Raw genomic sequence first — 23,062 nt, 5'->3', positions numbered from 1 at the left:
CAAATTGTTGAGTGCGTTTGTCGTTTGTTTTGCTCGTACAGTAAAAATGGTCGCACGCCTTCCATACACTTTGCGATTATCATACGATCGCGGGATTTCCCTGCGATTATCGTGCGATAATCGCACAGTGTATGGGCACCTTTAGACTTGACTGACAAAGTGAAGTAGACCAAAAGATCCTCAAAAGCTACACATCATGCCGAGATCCAAAGAAATCCAGGAACAAATGAGAAAGAAAGTAATTGAGATCCATCAGTCTGGAAAAGGTTATATAGCCATTTCTAAAGCTTTGGGACTCCAGCGAACCACAGTGAGAGCCATTATCCACAAATGGCGGTGAACCTTCCCAGGATTGGGCGGCCAACCAAAAATTACCCCAAGAGCGCAGCGACGACTAATCCAAGAGGTCACAAAAGACCCCACAACAACATCCAAAGAACTGCAGGTCTCACGTGCCTCAGTTCAGGTCAGTGTTCATGACTCCACCATAAGAAAGAGACTGGGCAAAAATGGCCTGCATGGCAGAGTTCCAAGACGAAAACTGCTGCTGAGCAAAAAGAACATAAAAGCTTGTCTCCGTTACGCCAGAAAACCTCTTGATGATCTCCAAGACTTTTGGGAAAATACTCTGTGGATTGACGAGACAAAAGTTGAACTTTTTGGAAGGTGTGTGTCCCATTACATCTGGCATAAGAGTAACACCACATTTCAGAAAAAGAACATTATACCAACAGTAAAATATGGTGGTGGTGGTAGTGTGATGGTCTGGGGCTGTTTTGCTGCTTCAGGACCTGGAAGACTTGCTGTGATAAATGGAACCATGAATTCTGCTGTCTACCAAAAAATCCTGAAGGATAATGTGCGGCTGTTTGTGACCTCAAGCTGAAGCGAACTTGGGTTCTGCAGCAGGACAATGATCCAAAACACACCAGCAAGTCTGCCTCTGAAAGGCTGAAGGAAAACAAAATTAAGACTTTGTAGTGGCCTAGTCAAAGTCCTGACCTGAATCCTATAGAGATGCTGTGGCATGACCTTAAAAAGGCGGTTCATGCTCGAAAACCTTCCAATGTGGCTGAATTACAATAATTCTGCAAAGATGAGTGGACCAAAATCCCTGCACAGCGCTGTAACAGACTCATTACAAGTTATCGCAAACGCTTGATTGCAGTTCTTGCTGATAAAGGTGGCCCAACCAGTTATTAGGTTTAGGGGGCAAACACTTTTTCACACAGGGCCATGTGGGTTTGGATTTAGTTTTACCTTAATAATACAAATCTTCCTTTAAAAACTGAATGTTGTGTTTACTTGTGTTATCTTTGACTAATATTTAAAATTTGTTTGAGGATCTGAAACATTAAAAAGTGTGACAAACGTGCAGAACAATGAAAAATCAGGAAGGGGCCAACACTTTTTCACACAACTGTATATCATGGCAATGTTTACACTGCCAAACCCTCCCCTTCTTCTTACATCAGACGCATGATATAAAATTATTTCTGCTACAGTGTTGGGTGATGGAGGAATTCTAAGCCAAGCGCTGAAAACTGATAAATGGCCTGGTACAGAAGGGGGTGTAATATGGGGTGTAACATGCCGGTACTGAATTAGGTAATATATCGACTCTAAATGGATTTGTTCATATATAGATTTAGACATAAGTGTAACTAGACTAGGCTTTCAGACTAGACTGAACAAATCTCTGCTACTAATGGGTAAAAACATTTCCACTTTCCTTTGGAAAATGAACTTCGTTAATAAACTGATACTCAACTTAAAGCTAAAGAAGAAGGTATAATGCACTCTAAGCTAACACAGTGAATAATAATCAGGCCCCAATTCCGTATTAAAAATGCATAGCCTTTTATTTCTAAGGCGCCATATCCACCCTCACTGTACCTTTAGCACATTTATCCATATCATCATTAGACTGGAGCCAGGCTGGAACTCGGCTGCCTGCCAGCTTCAGTGAATTCTGTCTGGTGAAGTGAGTTTCCTGTAGTAGTAAGCAGAAACTGTTGTTAGTGTAACGCATTCAATAGGCTCGATGTGACTACTAATTACAAAGAATGGAGTTTGTAACTTGCTTAAATATGCACAATATATAAAACACAACTGTACAGAATATGCACTATTACTGCTATGAATATTCAGAATATATTACTGAATTCTGGAAGTTAAGTGAAGACGTACATGCTGCGAAGAGGGATCTGCTCCACTCCCATATGTAAACAGACGAGAAGAAGCAGCTAGATCACCACATCGCCATCTTAAAAATGATTTTTCTTGTTTTGTTTTCATAATGCAAATATCAATATGGTACAAAGACACAACTCAAGTAGCAGAGGTTCTTGAACAGAAAGGGTTTTCAGTAGGGAAGCACCGATACCAAGTACCGTACTCGGTACCAGTACAGATACTTTTCGAGCTCCAAGACCCCATTCACACTGCGCGACATGGATATCACACGTTTTTCCGTGTGATTTCGCGCTGAGCGGCTTTGAGCTACAGTGCGCGATATTGAGCAACAGTGCACATTTTATCGCACTACATAGCGCGTTTTTTGGGCGGGACTTCGTCGCTGCCACATTGGGCTGTAACCAATCAACAGCGATCTTGATGTGACATCATTCTTTCCTTCCATTTTGCAGTGCAAAAGTGACCCTTCTGTAGCGTGATATTGATTTTGCGCGACACCATAGATTCTATTGGAGCCGAATCGCACGACATCTGTGGAAAAAAGGGTCATGTACGAGCGACAAGCTTGAACGACGAGCTATAGGCGACATTGATCTGTGAGATGTGAACAGCTCCATTGAAATGCATTGGACAAGCTACACAGAGCGATATCGCATGGAAATATGCGCGATTTCACAACGGAAATCGCACGATAAACCGCTTTGTGTGAACGGGGCCCAAGACTAGACCAGAGAAAAATTCAAAAGTTAGGAGGCAGCTGTCATTTGTAAGGAGCACACGGATCTCCTTACATCTCTGTGTTAACCCCTTCGTGACAGGAGACGTACACTGTACGTGACGATATTTAAGGCTCTGTAATGCCGGTCAGCGGTTACCAGCCATTAATGAATGACTCAGTATTGAGGCATTCATTAATGAAATAGTTAAGCTTTTGTAAAAGCTTCTTTCTTTAATTAATGAAAGAATGAAGCCGTTACATGCAAATAGGAGAGCGCTAAATAGCAATCCCGTATTTGACAGCTAAAGATAGCAGAGAGGTAGCAGAGTGACTTACCTCTCGGCTATTCGTTTTGACAGCCGATAGCCCATGTTTATGATACATTTCAGGCAAAGAGATACAATGTATCTCTGTACTTGAAATGTATCACTTCTGATCGTTTGAGCATGATCAAATACCTTTAGTGAGATCTGAATCTGACATGCTGTCAGGATCAGTCTCTAAGGTTATTATTAGCTGTTCCTAAGTTTGGAGCAGCCTAATAGCCAAAAATTAAAAAAGTTAATTTATCAAGCAGTCATAGCAGACTCTTCTCCCCCGGTCTCCGGCGGTCTAAGGACCACTGAGGTCATCACGCCTAATACAGGTCCATTGACTTACCTTAGATGTGAGAACACCGAGGGGCATACCACAGCAGAGGGAAGAGAGGTGAGCGCTGACTGCCGCAGGACCGAGGATCAGGTGAATATATCTTCCTTATTCTGGCCCCTAGACCACTGGGGAGCTACAACCTCACTATTTGTCCTGGTGACCACTGTCATTAGGAGTAAGTGAGGTAAAATCCAAAATGTTACAGTTGTCACTGAGAACGGAGTATAAGGGAATTCTTTGAATAGGGACACCTGTTTTACAAACAACTGTCAGAGGTGAGATTTTTTTCTTTATTTTCGGGAGATTTCCACTTCCTGTTGTATCTCTCGGGACAGGAAGTGAAGGGACGTCTCCCTTCATTTTTCTTAGGAAAATAGATGAATGCTAATGGATTAATCCACACAATGCCTTTGTACCTGACACCTAAGGATCTGCATGTGCAATTAAGACCCCTCATAATAGCTACAGAAGATGGGTGGACCTAGCTGGCTGTAGAAAGTGGGCAGGCACAGCTGTTTCATCACCAAAGTTGTTAAATGATATAAAGCTCATGGTTGGTCTATAAAAACTGCGTGGCCCTTCAATAAAAGAAATGCAGCTATTCCAGCACAAAGAACAGCAGTTGGTATCTATTCATATCAAACCTGTTATTACTTTTTTTCAGTTTTGTGAAAGATGTAGTGCTGTCTTGAGTGCAATGCACAGCTGTAAACTGGAATTATATGCTGTCTATAGAGCAGACACACCATTGGTTGAGCTAGAGCCAAAAACACATTAATCACGGTCGGTACACAGGCCTTATCAATGAGCCAATCAATCAAACAATAAAAGCAACTATGCAGGAGGGCACCATGAAAGTAATTTAGAGCAACTGCGTGTATGAACAAGGAGAGATATGGAACTAACTGAAAAGCTAAGAGAATAAACATGTCCATAGAAATGAGAAGATCATCACTCATGTGGTCACTATAATTTGTATCGGGAGATACTGGCACATCCAGTGATGCTATACAGTCATGTCTGACAAATCTCTGGGGAGGCACTAATTTGCTTGGGTGAATTTTTCCATCCAGTTTTTCTATAGTCTGATATGTATGCACCTTAAAGCTGAACTCAAGCTAAGCAGCTTAATACAAAGGTCAAATACATGTATGGGCTTATTCACATGGGCGTACACGCCCAAAGAGCCGCTCCCAGGGGGGACAGGTGCTGCGTGTAACGGCATACAACAGCCTGCACATCTGTGTGGGTCAGGGTGCCCGCACCTGGGTGTCCAGGTGCGGGAAACCAGATCCGCACGGATGTGGAGGTTTGGGTCTGTGTGCTCGTTAGTTATATATCCTGCTCCATTGAGGAGCATAGGGCTGAAGCGAAAGACTTTCACTGTTTATGGTTCCCAGCTTTAGATTTGACCTGAAGCCAGGTCAGGTTCATGTCAACAGCCATTACATCATCATATAGGCTTTGCCGCCAGGAGCCTCTAGGTCTGCCTTTTTTCTCCTGTCCTTGGGGATTCAGATCAAGCACCTGTCTACAGATTTCATTTGCACCCTTTCTTAATGTATGTCCAATCCATCTCCATTTACGCTCTCAGATCTCTATTGTGACCGGTCTTTGGTGACACCGCTGGGGAAGCTCTAGATTAGAGATCCAATTTTGTGGCCACCAGGCATGAATGATGTATCACAGGCAACGGTTTACAAAAACCTGGAGTTTTTGGGTGGTTTCCAGTTAGACTCTCCATGTCTCACTCACAAAGCAGCACAGATTTCACTTTAGAGTTGAATATTCAAATCTTCATATAAAGACTAATTTGTTACGGAGGCCTGCAAAAATCCCTTTGGCTTTTCTGATCCATGTGGAGATGTCAGTCTTCTTTCCATTGTCTGGCGTAATCGGGCTTCCGAGATACTGAAAGGTGTCAACTTTTCCAACTTGTTGGCCAGATACAGTGAGGCTAAAGAAGTTTGCTCCTTCGACTTGGTCTTGGCGACATTAATGTTTTGACCCACAGCTGTGGAGCTTTCAGTGAGATTGTCGAGCTTATTTTGCATATCAACACTACGTTTTGCAAGTAGTACAATGTCGTCAGCAAAGTCAAGGTCATTTAATTGTTCCATGGTGATTGGGTGCCAATGAAATTCTCTGTTTACTTTACAGTCAATAGCTCCAGCTAAGATCTCATAGCGGTAGCGGTGATCAGATACATCCCCGTCTCACACCAGCGGTGACCGGAATGGGATTGGACAATACTCTAACTCTACACACAAAAGCCTCGTACTGTGCTTCAATGAGGTGAACGATCTTCTGCGGGACTCCCCAACGTCCAAGAGAGTCCTAGATACTGTCATGATTGAGTCGGTCGAATGCTTTTTCATAATCAATGAAAACTAAGTGGAGAAACTCTTGGAATTTATTGATTTGCTCCAGAATGATACAGAGTGTGGCAATGTGATCCCCGCAAGATTTCCCAGCACGAAAACCAGCTTGCCGTTTCAGAGAGTAGCATCAATCTGTGCCAGTTGCCACACACAGTTAGGTCCCCCTTCTTTGGGACTTTTACTAAGATGTCCTGTATCCAGTCAGTCGGAAATGTTCCAATATCCCAAATATTGTTGAAGAAAGGAAGTACTGTGTGTAACCATGTGCAGCCTCGTCCTCCCGAAGGGGGGTACAGGCCACTGCACACAATTACACGCAGCACCTGTCCCTCCTGGGAACGACACTTTGCATGTACCTGCACATATGTAAAACTCTGCTACCTGACAAAAGATTTGTAATTCTACTTGGGCAGTCTTGTGATCCAGGCACAACTGTGTGACCCCACAGTAAGATCCTGTACTAGGCTACACTGCAAATAAGCTACTAAAACGAGGTCTGGGACCTGCCCAACCTGTAATTGGACAATGAAGGGTAATTAGAACATTGATTAGATTATTCCTGCTGTCAGCATTTTTAGATGTGCACTGTGAAAGGCAGTAGCCCCCTGATTGCTCACACTACTGCTCCTCTGTGTGCTGCTATAAAGGGGAGCACAGCAGACAGATATTAAGATATAAAAACACATTTAATGACTGGCCTGATTGGCTGGGAAGCGGACTCCATGCTCCCTCAGCACCAGGTGATGAGGGAGCATGGAGCCGGCTTTCCGGCCAATCAGGAAGCCAAGAGGCAAGTCATTACACGCTGCCCGGCTTCCTGACTGGTCGGAAGCCAGCTCCATGGTTCCTGGTGACGAGGGAGCATGGAGCCGGCCTCCCGGCCAATCAGGAAGCCGGGCAACGTGTAATGACTCGCCGCCCGGCTTCCTGAAATAGGAAGTTCCAGTATCGGTATAGGCATCAGGAGCATTTTGGCATGTACGAGTACTCACCCAAATACTCGGGATCGGCACCAATACCGATAATGGTATCAGTATTGGTGCATCCCTAGTTGTGACCCAGTTCTTGAGACGGTATGAAAACGATCATATTCTGGAGAGAATTGTCACTGGTGACGAGACATGGGGTCACCACTATGACCCGGAGAGCAAAAGGAAGGAGGTGCTCTACGGTCATGGGTTCACCGCAGATGATGAAGTAAAAGGGAGCTGTGCACACCTGGCTTCAGCAGCCGTCAAAAGCTTTTTCTCTGCAGGAATACAGAAGCAAGCTGGATGATACAACAAGTGCATCATCTTGCATGAGGACTATATGGAAAAGTGATATGTTTAAGTGCTCACAGTTACTTCTATTAAAGCCATTAAATGTATGTTGCCTTTACTTTTTGATTCTCCTTACAGTGTTTGATTTTCTAATTCTGCAATGATAATTATTTCCAACTCTTTACAGAGACGACAAAGTTTTTGTCTTTAAAGTGTATGTACAGGCAATGTTTTTTGGGTTTAGACAGAGTGAGGGAGGCTTAGACCCTCCGCCAAATTTAAAATGCTGTTTGTGTCCCAGCTAGGAAGATTCACGCTCTCTGTCTGTCTTGGTGATCATTGTAATTTTGTGAGACAAAAGGCGAGGGAAAATCCAAACTTTGTCACCAGAACAAGAGGTGCGGGAAAATCATCCAATGGGAAAAATGATTTCCCAAAGCGATGAGAAATTCACTCGCTTTTGGAGGTGATTTCCTCTTATACTTCCAAGGCAGGAAAGGAAGGGAAACCAGCAAAAAAAAGTAAATTAACATTAACCCTTCCCTAACCTATCCAAAACAAAAACAACAAATATTTTGGCTATACATACACTTTAAGGTAGCTTGTATTTCCAAGTGAGGCTGAAGATTCAAAAGTCTCTTTTGACATTTTAGCAGAAGATTTGTGATTTTTCTTTAGCTACGGGCAATTTTTCTTAAACAGCCTAAGCTGAAAGGATGATTTCCATTATATGTATTTTTTATTATTATATCAACAGAAATGTCTTTTTGGGCACATTTTTTCACAGTTGCCAGCTTAGTGAAGACACTTTTGAGCAGCCATAATAACGGGTGCATGTGCAGACAGTAACTTTTGGTGGGCACATAGCTTGCAAAGCATGAATGATTTACTTATTGCTAATGCTAGTTTCATGGAATACAATAACACTCAACAGACACCAAAGAAAAAAGGATTTCAAGTGCTGTTGTACTGGAAAGATCTAGATAGATGACACCTGTTAGCACGTATTGATTCGGGATCAAAATAGAAAGCCCAGGAGGGACAAAGCAAAGATAATTATTTTCTACAATCAATTCACAATTCTCACGGGTATATACTGAAATACAAACAAGCAAAAAGCAACCAGCTCCATGAGACCCTCTATTCTGCAGTCCCCAGCAGAAGCAATAGAGGAAAAGAAAAGGGAGGCATTAGCCTTCGCAACCAATCAGGTGCCTTCATTTTATAACCTCCTAAAATGATAAATGAGATTTGACCAATTGTCATATGCAAAACATCCACTTTTACTTCAAGACCCACTCTGGGGAAAATATTACCCCCCAGCAGGGGGTTAGTTTTAGGAAATGTGTTACTGGCAGGATCACCAGGTGAAAATATAGTGGAAAAAAAGCCTAAAAATGAAAACTAAGGCAGTCCCTACATCTAAGAACTGGTAAGCTGCATTACATTTTTATTTTGGGGGCTATATGGGCTTTCATGTACTCATACATGACCATCCACCTATACTGCAGAATGTTGTGGCGTTAGGGAAGGGGTATCAACTTTTGACATACAGGTTGTGATAAGCCACATTTATTGAAAGAATATCACTTTAAATAATACTAATAGATAAAGGATCGCTTCACAGTTTTCAATGTCTACTCTATTTTTTCATCTGTCCTGTCATAGGCTGATCCCAAAGAGACGGGATCCAAATCTGCTCAGTCCATAACCTCTATTTTTTTGTTTATATCGTATAAAGAAATATGTTGCTCAATGCTGCATCATGAATTTAATACTGCTTACAGCTCAACTTGCTATCCAGCGGTTTCAAATCTTGTAACTGTTATATTTGTATTCACAGTAACACCACACAAGTTCAATTCTGAGTTCAGGCAAAACAGGAACATTGTGAACAGAGGAGCCCTCCTATTACGCACAACAACATTTCTTTAAATGCAATTGTGTCTGCTCAAATCTGACTTTTCCCATTTGGTTTGAATAAACCTTAGAAATAATTCTTACATATTACATTATCAATGAATTTATTACAGGGCCCATATGTTTTTATTATATAAGCTTTTGTTTAAAAGTAGCAGCTATCTCTCTCTCTATAAATATACCTGTGGAGATGAGACTGGATCCAAGCTAGAAGTAGACTCGGTGGTTGACAGCATAGGGAAGAACTGAGAATTCAGATCATGAGGGAAAACAGATATTTCATTCTGACGGAACAGCCGATGGTCACGGAGCTTTGTTACCCATTCCTCAAACACCTCTGGAGATTTCACCTGAAAAACAGCATCTGCAAGTCATGCAGTTCTTACACTGGGGAATTATGCTTTTTCACACCTCATCTCATTTCATTTTAAAATGTGATCTAAATAAGTTTAAAGATGAACTCTAGGCAGATATAAACGACAACATGAATGCAGCTCTGCAATCATGATTTTAGTGATTGGGTTTGCATTGACTTTAAGGGGTCATTCACATGGGCACACACATCCTTACAATGCGCATGCCCGTGCAGAGACCTGCTCCCAGGAGGGTGTGTGTAATTGCAGCCACCTCTACACCCCCATGGAAGATGCAGCTTCATGCTGCTACACGCTGACCCAAACCTGAACATCCATGCAGGTCTGGGGGCTTGCACATGAACGCGCACTGTCTGCATCCAAGTGTGGGCACCTGAACCTGCACGGATGTGCAGGTTTGAGTTAGCGTGTAGCCATGTACAGCTGCGTCCTCCCATAAGGAGGTACAGGTGGCTGCACGCAATTACACACAGCACCTGTCCCTCCCGGGAGCACGCCATACAGATGTGCATGCCCGCGTGAATGACCCCTAACTGTTAAACAAATGAAAACAATTAACAATCATGAAAAACTACTGCATTCATATATCTGTTTTATCAAGCACTATAGTACACAAGAGGAGGCAAAAAAACTTTATTTGAAATACAACTCCAGAGAAACAAATATACTATAGAAAAATGTGTTTGCACATGGTTCTGGGTCATAGGTTATGATTAGAGCCCCTTTAGGCTGAAACGCGCAACGGGACTTGCTATGACTGGTTTTATGCCTTGAATAAATAAAGATTTTAAATGGATGCAGAATCATCTACAAACACTTGTTTTCTATCATTTATGACACATGCCTGGTGGAAGCCTTGGTTGTGTACCGGTGTTCCGTGGACCTGCATTGGAGGAAGGAGGTAGAGCACTTTGTTTTGTGAGCTTAAACAAATATACTAAATGCTTGTTGTACATTTATATAAATTCTTTCAAATAAAGGAAAACACACAAGCCAGTAAGCCCACAGTACTGTTCAGGCAATGTCCACGGACATAAAGGGTGAGTACTCTGCAGCAGGTTCATAGAAGCACTTGATTCGGCAGCTCCAAGAGATGAATGAATGATGAATGAACACAGGGATCCAAAAGAGCAACACATCTTAAAACTCTAATCTTCCTTGATGCCATCTGGGTCGATTTGCTGAAGGGTAATTACAGAGACTAACTTGCTGTTTGTCCACCTGCTCATATGGATGATCTGAATAGATTCATCAATGTGTGTGCTAGCTGAGAGAAGCAGAGAATGAAATCACCCACGAATGTGTGCACACTATCATCTGTCAGATGGCAGATGCCAAATAAACATGCTGTGACTATACTGAAATCTTAAAATGTCAGTTAAAGGCAGCATGGATTTGATGAAAGATTAATTAATTCTAGAGGAAGATTTTTTTTCATACTCTTCTTGGAATAAAACAACAGATTCAATCATTCATTCTAAACTAGCACACTGCCTAAAGCTAGACACACAATACACAATTTTCCTAGCGATTAGGGATGATCAGCTGTGGCCGGGGCATTCCCTGTATTGCAGCTATAGCTAACAAAGGGATGGGGAATGCCCCAGCTGCAGCTGACTGGACTGGGATGGTGATGTGTCACTGACAAATGTGCACTAACTCGGTTTGCACTAAGCCCATGCACATACCTAGTAATGATAACAGTATTGACTGCTAGCAATACTTGGTATCATGCGTTCTAATAAAATCAGTGGGTAAAAGACAAGCACCTAGCACCCTCTTAACAGCTTTATACTACCTAGCAGTTTCCAGTGCTTCTCAAATCTTTGCGAAATCAGGGGAAAAACCTAATGATGCATGGATACTGTATGACAATCATTATAGCCTCTTCCACCATCATTTCCACAGCGGGAGAAGTACCGACAACCCAATCAATCCAGATCTTTATTATGTTTAATATCCCCAGAGACCAACTGCACTTACAGTCAATGATCTAGTAAAACTAGTGCTAAAATACATATGTCTAAGCTGTCCTGATTTTAGTAGCACATAATACAAAGTTATTACAGCTAATATTCAGTAATTCAAGGGTATCTAAACTGAAAAATAAAATATTATATATAGCAGCTTACTAGTCCTTAGATGTGGTGGCTGCAATAGTTTTTTTCAGGCGTTTTTTTCCTTCTAATCCTGCAAACAACACACTTCCTGTCCCTTGGGGGCTACACTCACTGCTCCAATGTATCGATGGAGGAGTGTGTGTAACCACTCAGGCAGGACTGCAAACATGTCCGCTATTGTTCAACTCTGCATGGGAGTTGATAGAATTAGTAGGTTGTTTTGTTTTTTTAAAGAATAACATTGTCATTTGCATCCAGGTCAGATCACAGGAAATTACATTGGAGTCTTGGCAAGATTCTGTACTTGCTGAAAGTGTTCTTGTCTGAAAAAAGAAAACTAATGCATCCTCTACATCTAAGGACTGGTAAGATATATAAAAAAATGTTGTTTGTGCGTTTAGTTACACTTTAATATATGATAAAATGTTAGGTTTTAGGGACAAAATTATTTTTATTTAGACGATTTTAATTTGAGAATAGTCAAAGCTCACCTTGAGGTGGTATATATGTTCCTCTGTATCCAGATCAATGCACTTGGTTGATTTTTTAACAGACATAACAGAAAGCCCAACATCAATGCGGCCATGCAGCTTTCCTTTCTCCATCTAAGTTATCAGATAAAAAGACATACATGGAATCAAAAATAAGAACAGACTTAACATGACTTTGTGCCCGACCCCTGCAATAGCTTATACTTTCCTTCCTTTAACTTTTCTGTTGTTTTTTTGTTCTCTAAAGGGAGTGAGGAAAAGCAGTCACGTGTAAGCTCTAAATCGATCTTAGTCGCTGCTTACACAGGAGGCCTCTGTTCCTACCACCATATAACAGCACTGGCGGCTTGGCCATAAATGGAGATACCGCTACATAAGAAATCAATTCCCTTGCCTTTCGTTTCATTTCCTGCAAACTTGTATTTGTTCAGTGACTGAAAAGTATTCAAACTAGACACAACCAGGTAACTAGCTTTTTCAGATAGAGGCTAGCAATGGCAGCCCCCATACGTCTCTCATGACAAAAAATTTCTAAGATGCGGACGCATGCAAAAATAACATTAGAACGTCTGTTTGTATCCTGGCTGGGCAGATTCACCTTTTCTATTGGTTCCAGTGACCATTGTTTCCAGTATAGAAAGGGACGGGAAATCCAATATTTTTGAGCTGTCATAGAAACGGGAGGTAAGGAGAAACCTTTCAATAGGTAAAGCGCTTCAGGTGGAAACTGGGCAAAAGCCCTTTGCTTTTGAGAGCTCTCCTCTTAAGTTGGTCATACACTAATATTTTCTTCATTTATCCTGCAGGCTAAAGAAAGAAAATATAACAGATTCCTCCATCAAGAGCTTTGATTGAGGAATCTCCTGTTGTCTTTATTGTATTCCGACAATTGCTACTGGGCACTGTCAGAATATCGGAACAGAGCCAGCAAATGATTGGCTGCCGGCTCTGTTTGTTTGAAGATGTTCCAGCCGGCTCCTTTCAAATCAGCTGATTGAGGGATGACAGCCGAAAGGGTGCCAAGAGCGACACCTGCTGTGCGAATTTCTGCGGGTTCATCGAGAAGTGGCTGAAGTTTGCCTAGTGTATGGTCAGCTTTTCTTCCTGTTGTGTCTCTGGAACAGGAAGTGAAGGTTAATCTCCCTGACAGGACACAGATAGGAAGAGAAAATCCTGACAGAGGTCCTTAAAGGAGAACTATGGGGTCAGGGCTTTTCCCCATAGTTCTCCTTAGGGTAACGGGAGGACACAAACTAGCGTCCTCCCGTCACCCTAAGCTCAGTATACCGCGAGCTACAGCTCGCGGTATACTGAGACGCCGCAGCCGGAGCGGATCCCGACATCGATGTCGAGATCCGCCCAGCTGCGTGAGTGACAGCTGGCTCTGCCTATCTAGAGGCAGAGTCAGCTGTACCCGCCCCCTCCCCTGTCACGACAGAGAGCCGTGACAGGATCGAGAAGTGAGCGAACACCGGCATGTGTTCGCTCACCTCTCGATCTACTGAGCCGACCTGTGCCAGTCTCATTGTCACAGGTCGGCTAGAACTATGAGGTGAAAAGCACTCTATCCAACTTTTGACCTTACATATTTTAGAAAGAACTGAAATGACACAATATCAGAATGACTTTATGATTATAATACTACAGACACCCAGACAGAAATGTATTGCACAACATGCGTTACAGACAACAATTTAGGAAGCCGATTGCTACATAAAGGCTACTAGCCGCTGGATGGGAACTCCTAATCTAAACAGTTCACCATGGCTAAATCTACAGATTGTTGCTGCATACAAAATAACGTCATTTACCTCGTTTGGCCCTTTTGCATACTTCAGGATACCTTTGTCCACGAAGAAATATCTCTAAACAACAATAAAAATTAAAATAATGAGAACAAAGTTAAAAAAAATTATTTTCAGAAAGCGATCTTAAAGCTGCTTGTGACACCACTTATTATTATGTATAGAGTATATTTTTGTGCTTCTTTGGCTGTCATCACAAAAACAGAGCGAGGGCTATAATTGCCACATAAAAGCAGAATATATGTTGACAGAAATATTCACTTTGATATCATCCCTGCTAATGAGCTCTGCAACTGAAGACGCACATTTACATAGAATATATGAATTTCAAAGCAACGCAGAACAAAGATTTAATCATTTACTAGGCAATTGAGCAGTTACTGACATTCAAACAATCAAGTTACTTGATTTATTAGGTGCTTGCTCTGGCTTTAAAGCAGCAAAGTACTCTAGTATTCCAAATTCAGTCTGGATCACTAAGTAATCGGACAATTAAACAGAGATTTTCCAGTTCAAGCATGCAATACTTTTTTGTTCCTCTGTAGAGCACAATGACAGTTCTAACCTGAGGCTAACAATACAGCCCATGGCACACAGTCTAAGGTAGCGTTATCAACCTTTAAAAATATGCAAAATTTCGAGGTACTCTGGTCTAAAATAGAAATTAAAAAAGCGATGTGTGGCCCCTCCAAAATCTATGCCAGACCCCTATCCCAGATAGGGGTCTAGTGTGGATTTTTAGTGCGGACCGTATGCAAAAACATAAAAAAGAGTGTTTGTGGATTTGTGTCATTATTATTACATAGTATTTATATAGCGCCAACAGTTTGCGCAGCGCTTTACAATATAAGGAAGACATTACAATCACAATACAATTCAAGACAAGATGGTAAGGAGTGCACTGCCCCTGGGGACTTACAATCTAAAAGGGGAGGGGGAAGTGATACATGAGGAGGTAGCATGTGGGGATGAATTGTTTGAGAACGTGACGGTTCAGTGGTTAGGTTGAGGTGGGATAGGCTTCCCTGAAGAGATGAGTCATTAATCATCCATGGTGCTTGACGCCAGCTTGTGTGCACCATGTAATGGCATGACTCAATGCAAAATCGTTGAGGCACCCCTGAGGGATTTAGAAGGCATTCCAGGGTGATGGGGAACCCTGGTTGGGAAAGGCTGGTCTAAGGTCTGTCATTTGTCATAACTGAAAGCTATTCTTTATCTCCAGGTAGAGCTCCTGTGGGGAAGGATTTCAAAACTCCATCAGACATTGTACTTGCCCCTACTTCCTGTTCTCACACCTGTCACCTTTGACAGGAAGTGTTTAAAAATTGCCACAATGTGCTTCCCCAATCACCTAAACAAATCGTTAATTGTTGTTAGTGCTGTGACAACATTGGGGAGCTCTTCTGCGTGACACCAAATAGGCAAAAAAAAAAAAATCTCCCCAGCTAGGACACAGGTAGCAATAAAAGGCAATAATAATAAAAAATATGCTGTAAGAGTAATAGATTTTTGGGACCTGTATAATTACATTTTTCATTTGATGCATAGATCTGCTTCTAACCTTGGTGCCCCAGCCATATCCCCTGAAGGGTTATTGGTAAGACTATATTATTTAGTGGCATTTTGTACATAGAAAGACAATGGTTGTTGCTGCAAGAAGTTTACTCTGCAAGTCCTTTACTATTTGATTAAAATATGGTTAATTAAGGGAGTAGACCACAAACACATTAGGGACAGTCTGAACAGCCTTTTTGGAATTGGCAGACTGATAGTACAGCACTCTCATTGACTCACCCGTCCTCCAAGCCTCTAGCATCCTACAGCTTATTTTGGTTCAAATTGTGCAGCTTGAACACTGTACCTAACCTTACAAATACTTATTATAATTAAATTAGCATAGCAATAGAGAAAGCAAGGGTGAAAAAAGACTAAAGTCCATTAAATTCAACTTATTCTAATTCTAATGCTGTTCTAAAACTGTTAATCCAGAAGACAAGACAAAGCCCCAGTGAGGTAACCGATATCTTCAATGTTGAAAAAATTTCCTTTTTGACCCTGTCAATGGCAGTTGGGTGAATTCCCTAGATTACTCCCTACAACCGGACTTAATAGCTACATATTCTCTTTTTTTTATTACCCTCATTGTTATTACTTTTCAGCGCTTCTAGAATATTTCATCATTATTATGCTATACTTGCAGCAACACGTCTTAGAAAAATTTGAAATTCTATGACAATTAAATATGGAAAAGGCAAAAAAGTAATTCACTGCAAATTGTTTATAAAAAGTGTAATAATCATAACACAATTACTCTTTCCAAAATAGGAGCTTCGGTGCTGGGATTTCAACAAAGGATTGTTTTGGCACAAATTGTTGTGACGCTAACAAAGTACATATATAGTTTTACTGGATACGTTTAATAACCGGCAGAAGATTAAAGAAGAACTATGAGGTGAGCGAAAATCACTCAGCCTCGTAGTTCGAGCGAGTGAGCGAGCGACGGTATATATGTCCTCCCGTGACCCTGAGGAGAACTATGGGGAAAAAAACTTACCCCATAGTTCTCCTTTAAGGGTTAAGATTAAAGGGTACACATTTTTCCAGTGTGGTGTGTTTTTTTCACAGATTAATATGTGTTGCATTAAGGCAGTTCTTTGAAATGAATGGGTTGGCAACACTTCACAAAGGTCCAACAAAACTGGACATGCATCATTTCTGGCAATCCAGCATATCACAATGCATGACGGTGCACTAATCTCAGCAGAAGAGGAAGTGAGGGCAAATCTCTCTAACGAAGCCCTGGATAGCATTAGAAACACAGTTCCTAATGCTTCCCCAAGCTATTCAAAACTCGAAAAACAAAAGTTTTTGACTTGACATACACTTTCATGATTGCACTGTTATACTGCTTATAAAGCCATACCTCACAGAAGTCATTTCTCCATATTTTGTAATACATGTTAACAAGCTGATAAGATATACAGGCAGATTGGGCAAATGGCTCTGCTTGCTATCCTAAGATTCAGACTACACTTATTTTTGGGGGGATTTATGATGTTAGTCATATGTTAATACCTTCTGTTTTAGGAATATATTAGCACTTTACAATAAACTAGAAACCACAAACTGTACCAGCCCTGTAAACTCATAGTAGGATGAACGTTATATACATACTTTGTGCCAGCCTTTGAGAGGCCATTTCCTTTTCTTCAGCAGGAAACCTTCTTGTTTCTGTGGTTCCTGGGTGCAGCTATTGCTTCCCCTCAGGCCTTCTACAATCTCCCAGCTATCCTAATAGAAAAAAAAACAAAAGTCAAACATTTTATAAATCAGTCTAATGATTAAATATTGTAATGTATGACACATTAAAGTGTATGTAAACTCAAACACATATGTTGTTGCACACCAGCAAGATGTATCCATAGGTTCTTCCTTTTTTAGGGTGACAACACTTACTCAGCTGCAGAGTTGTCACCTTTTTCCACATGAGTTGGGAGATTTTTAGCCGCCACTGGAGCATGCACACATCTACCAGAAGTTCATACAAACAAACAGTCTAGCGGATGTGCACATTGCAGGGAGAGCAAACGAACGCAAAAAAAAAACCAAAAAACATATTTTTAACAATTCCAGGTTTAGATTTTTGCAGTGATCTACAAAACTGTAAGAGTTTTGGAGGTAAACCATAAAAAATCTAATTGCCCGGTCACACAACTGGCTACCGTTTAAATTAAATGTTGAGAACTTTGGTCATTTTAATTCCATAGGTGTAATTGTAATTTAATTAGGTGTATCAATATAATAAGCTTTCAACACTCTAAAGAACTAAGTGATGCACAATGAAAATAATTTGGCTGATGTCATCCAATAGAAAAGAAAATATTCCAGCCAACTGGGAAAGCAGGGATGAGGTCATTGTATCCAGGAAGTCTGAATCTAGACATGGGGTTTGATTTACCAAAGGCAAGTGGGCTGTTCACATTTCAAGGGAATCTGCACATTGCAGCAGAGGTTTCCGTTACCTTGGTGAATGTGATAAAATGTCACCTTGCAAAGAATACCCAATCATGTGCAAGGAATTTTTTTTTTAAAAACAGTATTTTTGCTTGCACATGATTGGGTGATGGAGGTCAGCAGAGCTGCTCCTCATTCAATAAACTAAGGTGAAACTCTCCATGCAAAGTGCAAAATTCCTTGCAAAATGAACAGCTTATTTACCTTTGGTAAATTAACCCCATAGACTCTGGACTTCCGAAGGTAAAGTCTATTTTTACTTTTTTTTTTTTTATTCCAAGTTTTCACAGTTGCTATAGTGCTGGAGAAAGGGGGCAATAAACAGCCCACAACAGCCTCTATGCACAGAACCGAAAACAAGAGGAATGATATGGTTTACTATAAGTAGTTAAATGAATAAGAGCTCATCCACACAAGCCCGCACATTAAAAACACTGGGGGGAATTCATCAAAAGTGGAGCAGACAGAATCTAGAGCAGGTGTTCATGGCAACCAATCAGCTTCTCTCTTCAGTTTGTTCAGCTAAGGTTTGAAAATGAAAAGGTGGAGGCTGATTGGTTGCCATGCACAGCTAGTCCAGATTTTCTCTGCTCCAGTTTTGATGGATTCCTTTCAACTAAGTTTTAGCACGCAGACTAGTGTGCTGAGTACACTCCATTCATTATTTCCACACAGCAGCTAGGTGTGCTGCGGTGACCTGCGCTGCCATCCAATGCGTTGTGCAATCCAATTAGTCTGCGTTCTTCTGCACCACACATTACACCCGGTGTGGTGTGAACAAAGCACACAGAAAACAGTACATCTGGCATTGATCAGTAGAAGTTGGTTCATTTATCAAAAGCCCATCAGCTTGTACCAGGTTGTTAAAAAACAAGCCATGATTTAGTACAGCAGACTGTCATATTTATAAGGCGCTTCTCTTACATCATAAAAACTAAGATTTAAGCACAGAAGAAGTTTCATTTCTAAATGAGAAAGGACACGCTGTCAGCATACTGTACAATATGATTTAATATTAAATAATGATTTGGATCAGGGATTTTCTGGCCTGACCTCAGGCATGGGTCTTCTAAGGAACAGGTAGGCTAGAGCAGCAAGTTGACATCTTCACTTGTGTTACTCCAAGATGGCCTACATGATGAAAAAGAATGCCACCACCCCGACAAAAGCTACCAAGAAATAAACTACACCTTTCACCCCGAATAAATGATTTGTATGTGTTCATACTTTGTATTAAAAGAGGAGACTGTAATTGTTTTGGCAATTTTGTTTTATTAATTTGTTTTTAAAGAAGTTCTAAACCCATAAGTGATCCTGCCGTAGAAGTCTTTGTTCACACACCTTTGGTTATGGGGCGACACCTGTTTATCTCTAGTGTTGACATCCTGTCACAAGCTCCAATGATTGAGACTACAAGTGACTGTGCTACCACACATGGTGCAGTCATGGACCACCACTGTCAATACTGGGAAGCCGGTCCAGGGCAATAATCTGCAGCTGACACTAAAGCGTGTACATGTAGACAGGAAGAGGCGAAAGAGATTAACAGCACTTGCATGCATAAAAAGGCATACAAAAAGTTAAAACAGTATTGCTGACTGTTTAATTAAAAATCCATAAGGCTCCATATGAACTAGAGCAGCTAGGGGGGTGGGGGGGGGGAAATTAATTCTTGTTGAGAGTCTTTTGTCCCACTCAAGAAAAGCGAATGGCATTCCTTGTCTTGAGCATTTTGTTGCGCTTACCTTTGAGCAGCAAAATGGAGATCAAATTACACAAGCTATAATACACAACACAGTGATGAATGACTCAGCTTGAAGAGGGTGGGTTGGGGTGGCTCGGCTGGGGCTACATGATAGGAAATTAAAGTGTGTATTGGGATTTACTGCCATCGGGGGCTTCCTGTTCTGGAAATAACCTTTTACCAGACTTAAAAAAAGAAAAGCATTACTTCTTCTGTTTGTGTTGCTGTTAGAGGAATTTCCCCTCAAGTCCTGTCTTGTGGACAACCTGTTTACCTAGGCCTGGGATGGATTAGTCTTCATGAACTTTTACGATATGTGTCGTAAATCGCCAATACCATGGTAATTGTCTTGCACAGCTCTTCTAATTCACTACAGATTGCCTGATGGATAAGTAAGGAATGTGTGGTGAAAATTGCAAGTTCTTTGGGAGAAAGTCCAGAGTTATAGCGCTCGCCAGGGGAGGGGTCTATCTGAGGGGCAAAAAGCTCTCGGAAGTGGTGGATAGGCGAGCAGCTTCTAAAACGTGCGGACCGGGATGTCCGACTTAAGTGTGTGAAAGAGACAAAAAGAAGCACTACGACCGAAAGGGGATAGCAATTGGGCAGGAAATGGAAAAAGACGGTTTAGGCCAGTCCGTGGTTTACAGTGATTGTTTGTGGTGGCAATTGTTGCTTCCGGGATGGTGTTGGTTTGATTCGAATTGGCCGAGAGAAAACAAGAAAATGGAAAAATGTGCTGTGTCCTACTTTGTCGTAAGTTGAGAGTTATAATATTAAACCAATTTTCAAAACTTGGAACTGGAGAATGAATTATCCGCATTAATCAATGTGTCTCGTCAAAAGAGAAATCCACACTTATCAAACATGGAATACAAATGGTCAGAGGCCTAACAAGCCACATTTATCCTCCTGGTCCAGCCATAATTCACACCCATGCCAAGCTTGGGGTTGATCTGAAGCTAATTTAAATGATACACAATAATCTATAGCTTATCTAGGACTAACCTATGAACATAGGGGAATCTGATTATTAAAATAACATTGACAGTTTAGGAGGAGCAGAGAAGGACATTGTACAGGCATAGCTCTGTGACAACCCAAGGAGGACTGACAAAAAGCTGCTTTAAGGGCAGCTGAGGAGGCTCTCGTAACATCAATAGGCTTGTAACATCAGAAGGAGAAGCTCATGTAACATCCACAAAGAGTCCCCGTTTAACATCAAGAAAGAATCTTTGTAAGCCTTACTTGGAGAAAGAGACATTCAGATCATCTTTTGTTGCATTGAATTGGACTCTATCAGAACTTACAAAACCCAGGAGTGTTGAGTACTCTCTTTTTATTCCTTAAACATTGTTAATTATTGTTAAGCTTATCTACACTCTAAATAAGAACTTAAGTATCCTGGTCTCCAGGAAGAGTGTTACTGTACAGTGAAACCTGTCATATTCCTGTATGAACGGACAGTGGTATCATGGGCTTTGTTTAAATTTTGAATTATCACAGCATTTGCTGGGAACACATGGTGGCAGCTACTGTTGTGTGTAAAGGGTTAACTGCAGAGTTAACCAACACTAGTGACAATCTGTTGGCCTGAGATTGTTGTCCAGCGAGCTCGGAAATCTCTGTGCAGGGTGAGGCTGGCAGTGGCATCTCCATGTTCTTGTGACGGCTAGGTTGTTTTGGAACTGTTTATAGTCACGTGTTATTGACGTACAGTGGTTTCGGACCGGCACCTACGTCAGAATTCAGTCCTTAGATCTTGGCATAATGGCAATACTAGGGAGATTCTAAAGTAGTTGGGAGATACAGTACAAAAGAATACTCTAGAAGTTAGGTCTTGGCATAATGGCAATGCTAGGGAGATTCTGAAGTGTGTGAAGAGGGGAATGCTCCAGACCATAGATCCTGAGCTGTCATACTTGCTGCATCGCTGGACCCAGTGTAAACATATCTCCCCCTGAGTGGTGGCCATGTACATAGCTCCCTTCCTGACAGCAGCATGTGAGTGTGAGTGTATCACCAACTTTGTTTATAACTTTGGAATAAAGTGTTTTATTTATGCCAGATCTATGCGCTTCCTTCCCCATTTTTGTCTTTCAAGTTGGCATCCCTTGTGAGATTTAAGGAGCATGTATTAGGACTCATTAAAGATTCTATAGCATGGAACCAATACTTTTTTGTCACTATGTAATTGTAAATGTAGTCTCTCTTTTTGCAAACAATGCTTACTTTGTATGTAGTCATGTTCCCTTTTAAGTAATGCGTCATATGATGTATACTGAAAATAACTCACTGTGTTGAAAACTGGAAGAAAGCAACCTTCACTAATTTTTGTTTGAACTGTAGGTAGGTTTATAAATAGCAGAAGCTACTAGACTTCCAAAAAACTGTTCTCAATCTAAGAAAAACTGTACAGGCTGCAGGTGTGTTACTTAGCTACAAGCAGCATCTACGTGGAAATGACACCGAACCATTGGTGGCCTGTGGACTAGTGTAACACAAGCATGGCCCACACATAGTATGAGCTCACTGTGAAAGGGTCAGTTAGCTGTGTTTGCACTTAGAGCCAAACGTTTCCAGTGCTTTCTATATTGGACTTGTACACCGTGCAGTGGTCTCAGACGCATCACTTTAGTAACATGGCAGTCTCATCTAATATGATATCTCTCTCTCTCTCTCCAAGTCTTTCTGGTAAGGCCATAAACAAAACACAAGATCTGTGCAGAAATATGGTTTATATACAAACACATTACCATGATTCACACTTGGGAATTGCAAGCATGACACATAGAGATTACACTTCAATTTGCAGTTATTTCTCACATCATCAGCTTCCATCTATTAAAGGATCCCATAAAAATCCAACCAATAATTTCTGCCTTATGAGCCTAATACCAAGTAAATAATGACCTTTACTTATTCCATTCTTTCTAACATTGCACAATAATTCACCTTAAAAGCATTGATTCCATTGAAATACAGCAAAAGTCTCAGGAGTACAACTTTTACTTTGACGGAAAAAGGATGAAGCATTTGAAAGCACAGCTTAAAGTGGGCAGCCAGTAAAATGTGAGCAATGTATTGATTTTTCAAAGGTTCTCCTGGCCTTGTGCAACCTTCAGGAAATTCTCTGCAATTTGTTCTCTGCACCTCCGCCACAACTGAAGGATAATCTGCAGACACCACGTTCTGGTATCAAATCACAGTACTTTTAAAAAATATATATTTTATTAATTTTCAAGCAATCATCATAGGGATGAAATACAAAATACAAAAGACAATTAAAAAAAAACAATTCACATATACATGTCACATACCAGTGCGGATAATATCATGTTACATCATATAACTGCAGGACAGTCTCACATTGAAAACACTGCAAC

General features: G+C 41.1%; 1 protein-coding gene across 5 annotated transcripts in view; it reads right to left on the bottom strand.

Annotated features, from left to right (window-relative positions):
- Positions 1–23,062, bottom strand: part of OSBPL3 (oxysterol binding protein like 3) — a 68,127-nt gene that overhangs the window by 42,803 nt on the left and 2,262 nt on the right. For all 5 annotated transcript variants that reach the window (XM_018573590.1, XM_018573728.1, XM_018573656.1 and 2 more), the window contains exons 2-6: positions 17,096–17,212; positions 13,925–13,978; positions 12,114–12,227; positions 9,311–9,478; positions 1,897–1,993 (exon numbers count right to left, since the gene is read on the bottom strand). In XM_018573590.1, the coding sequence (XP_018429092.1) occupies positions 1,897–1,993; positions 9,311–9,478; positions 12,114–12,227; positions 13,925–13,978; positions 17,096–17,212 (550 nt within the window). The remainder of the gene's footprint in view (positions 1–1,896; positions 1,994–9,310; positions 9,479–12,113; positions 12,228–13,924; positions 13,979–17,095; positions 17,213–23,062) is intronic.

Source organism: Nanorana parkeri, unplaced genomic scaffold (genome assembly GCF_000935625.1).
Source record: "Nanorana parkeri isolate BGI_ZX_2015 unplaced genomic scaffold, ASM93562v1 scaffold4, whole genome shotgun sequence".
NCBI lineage: Eukaryota > Metazoa > Chordata > Amphibia > Anura > Dicroglossidae > Nanorana > Nanorana parkeri.
The sequence above is the reverse complement of the archived record's forward strand: the minus strand, read 5'-3'. Positions and strand labels throughout refer to the sequence as shown.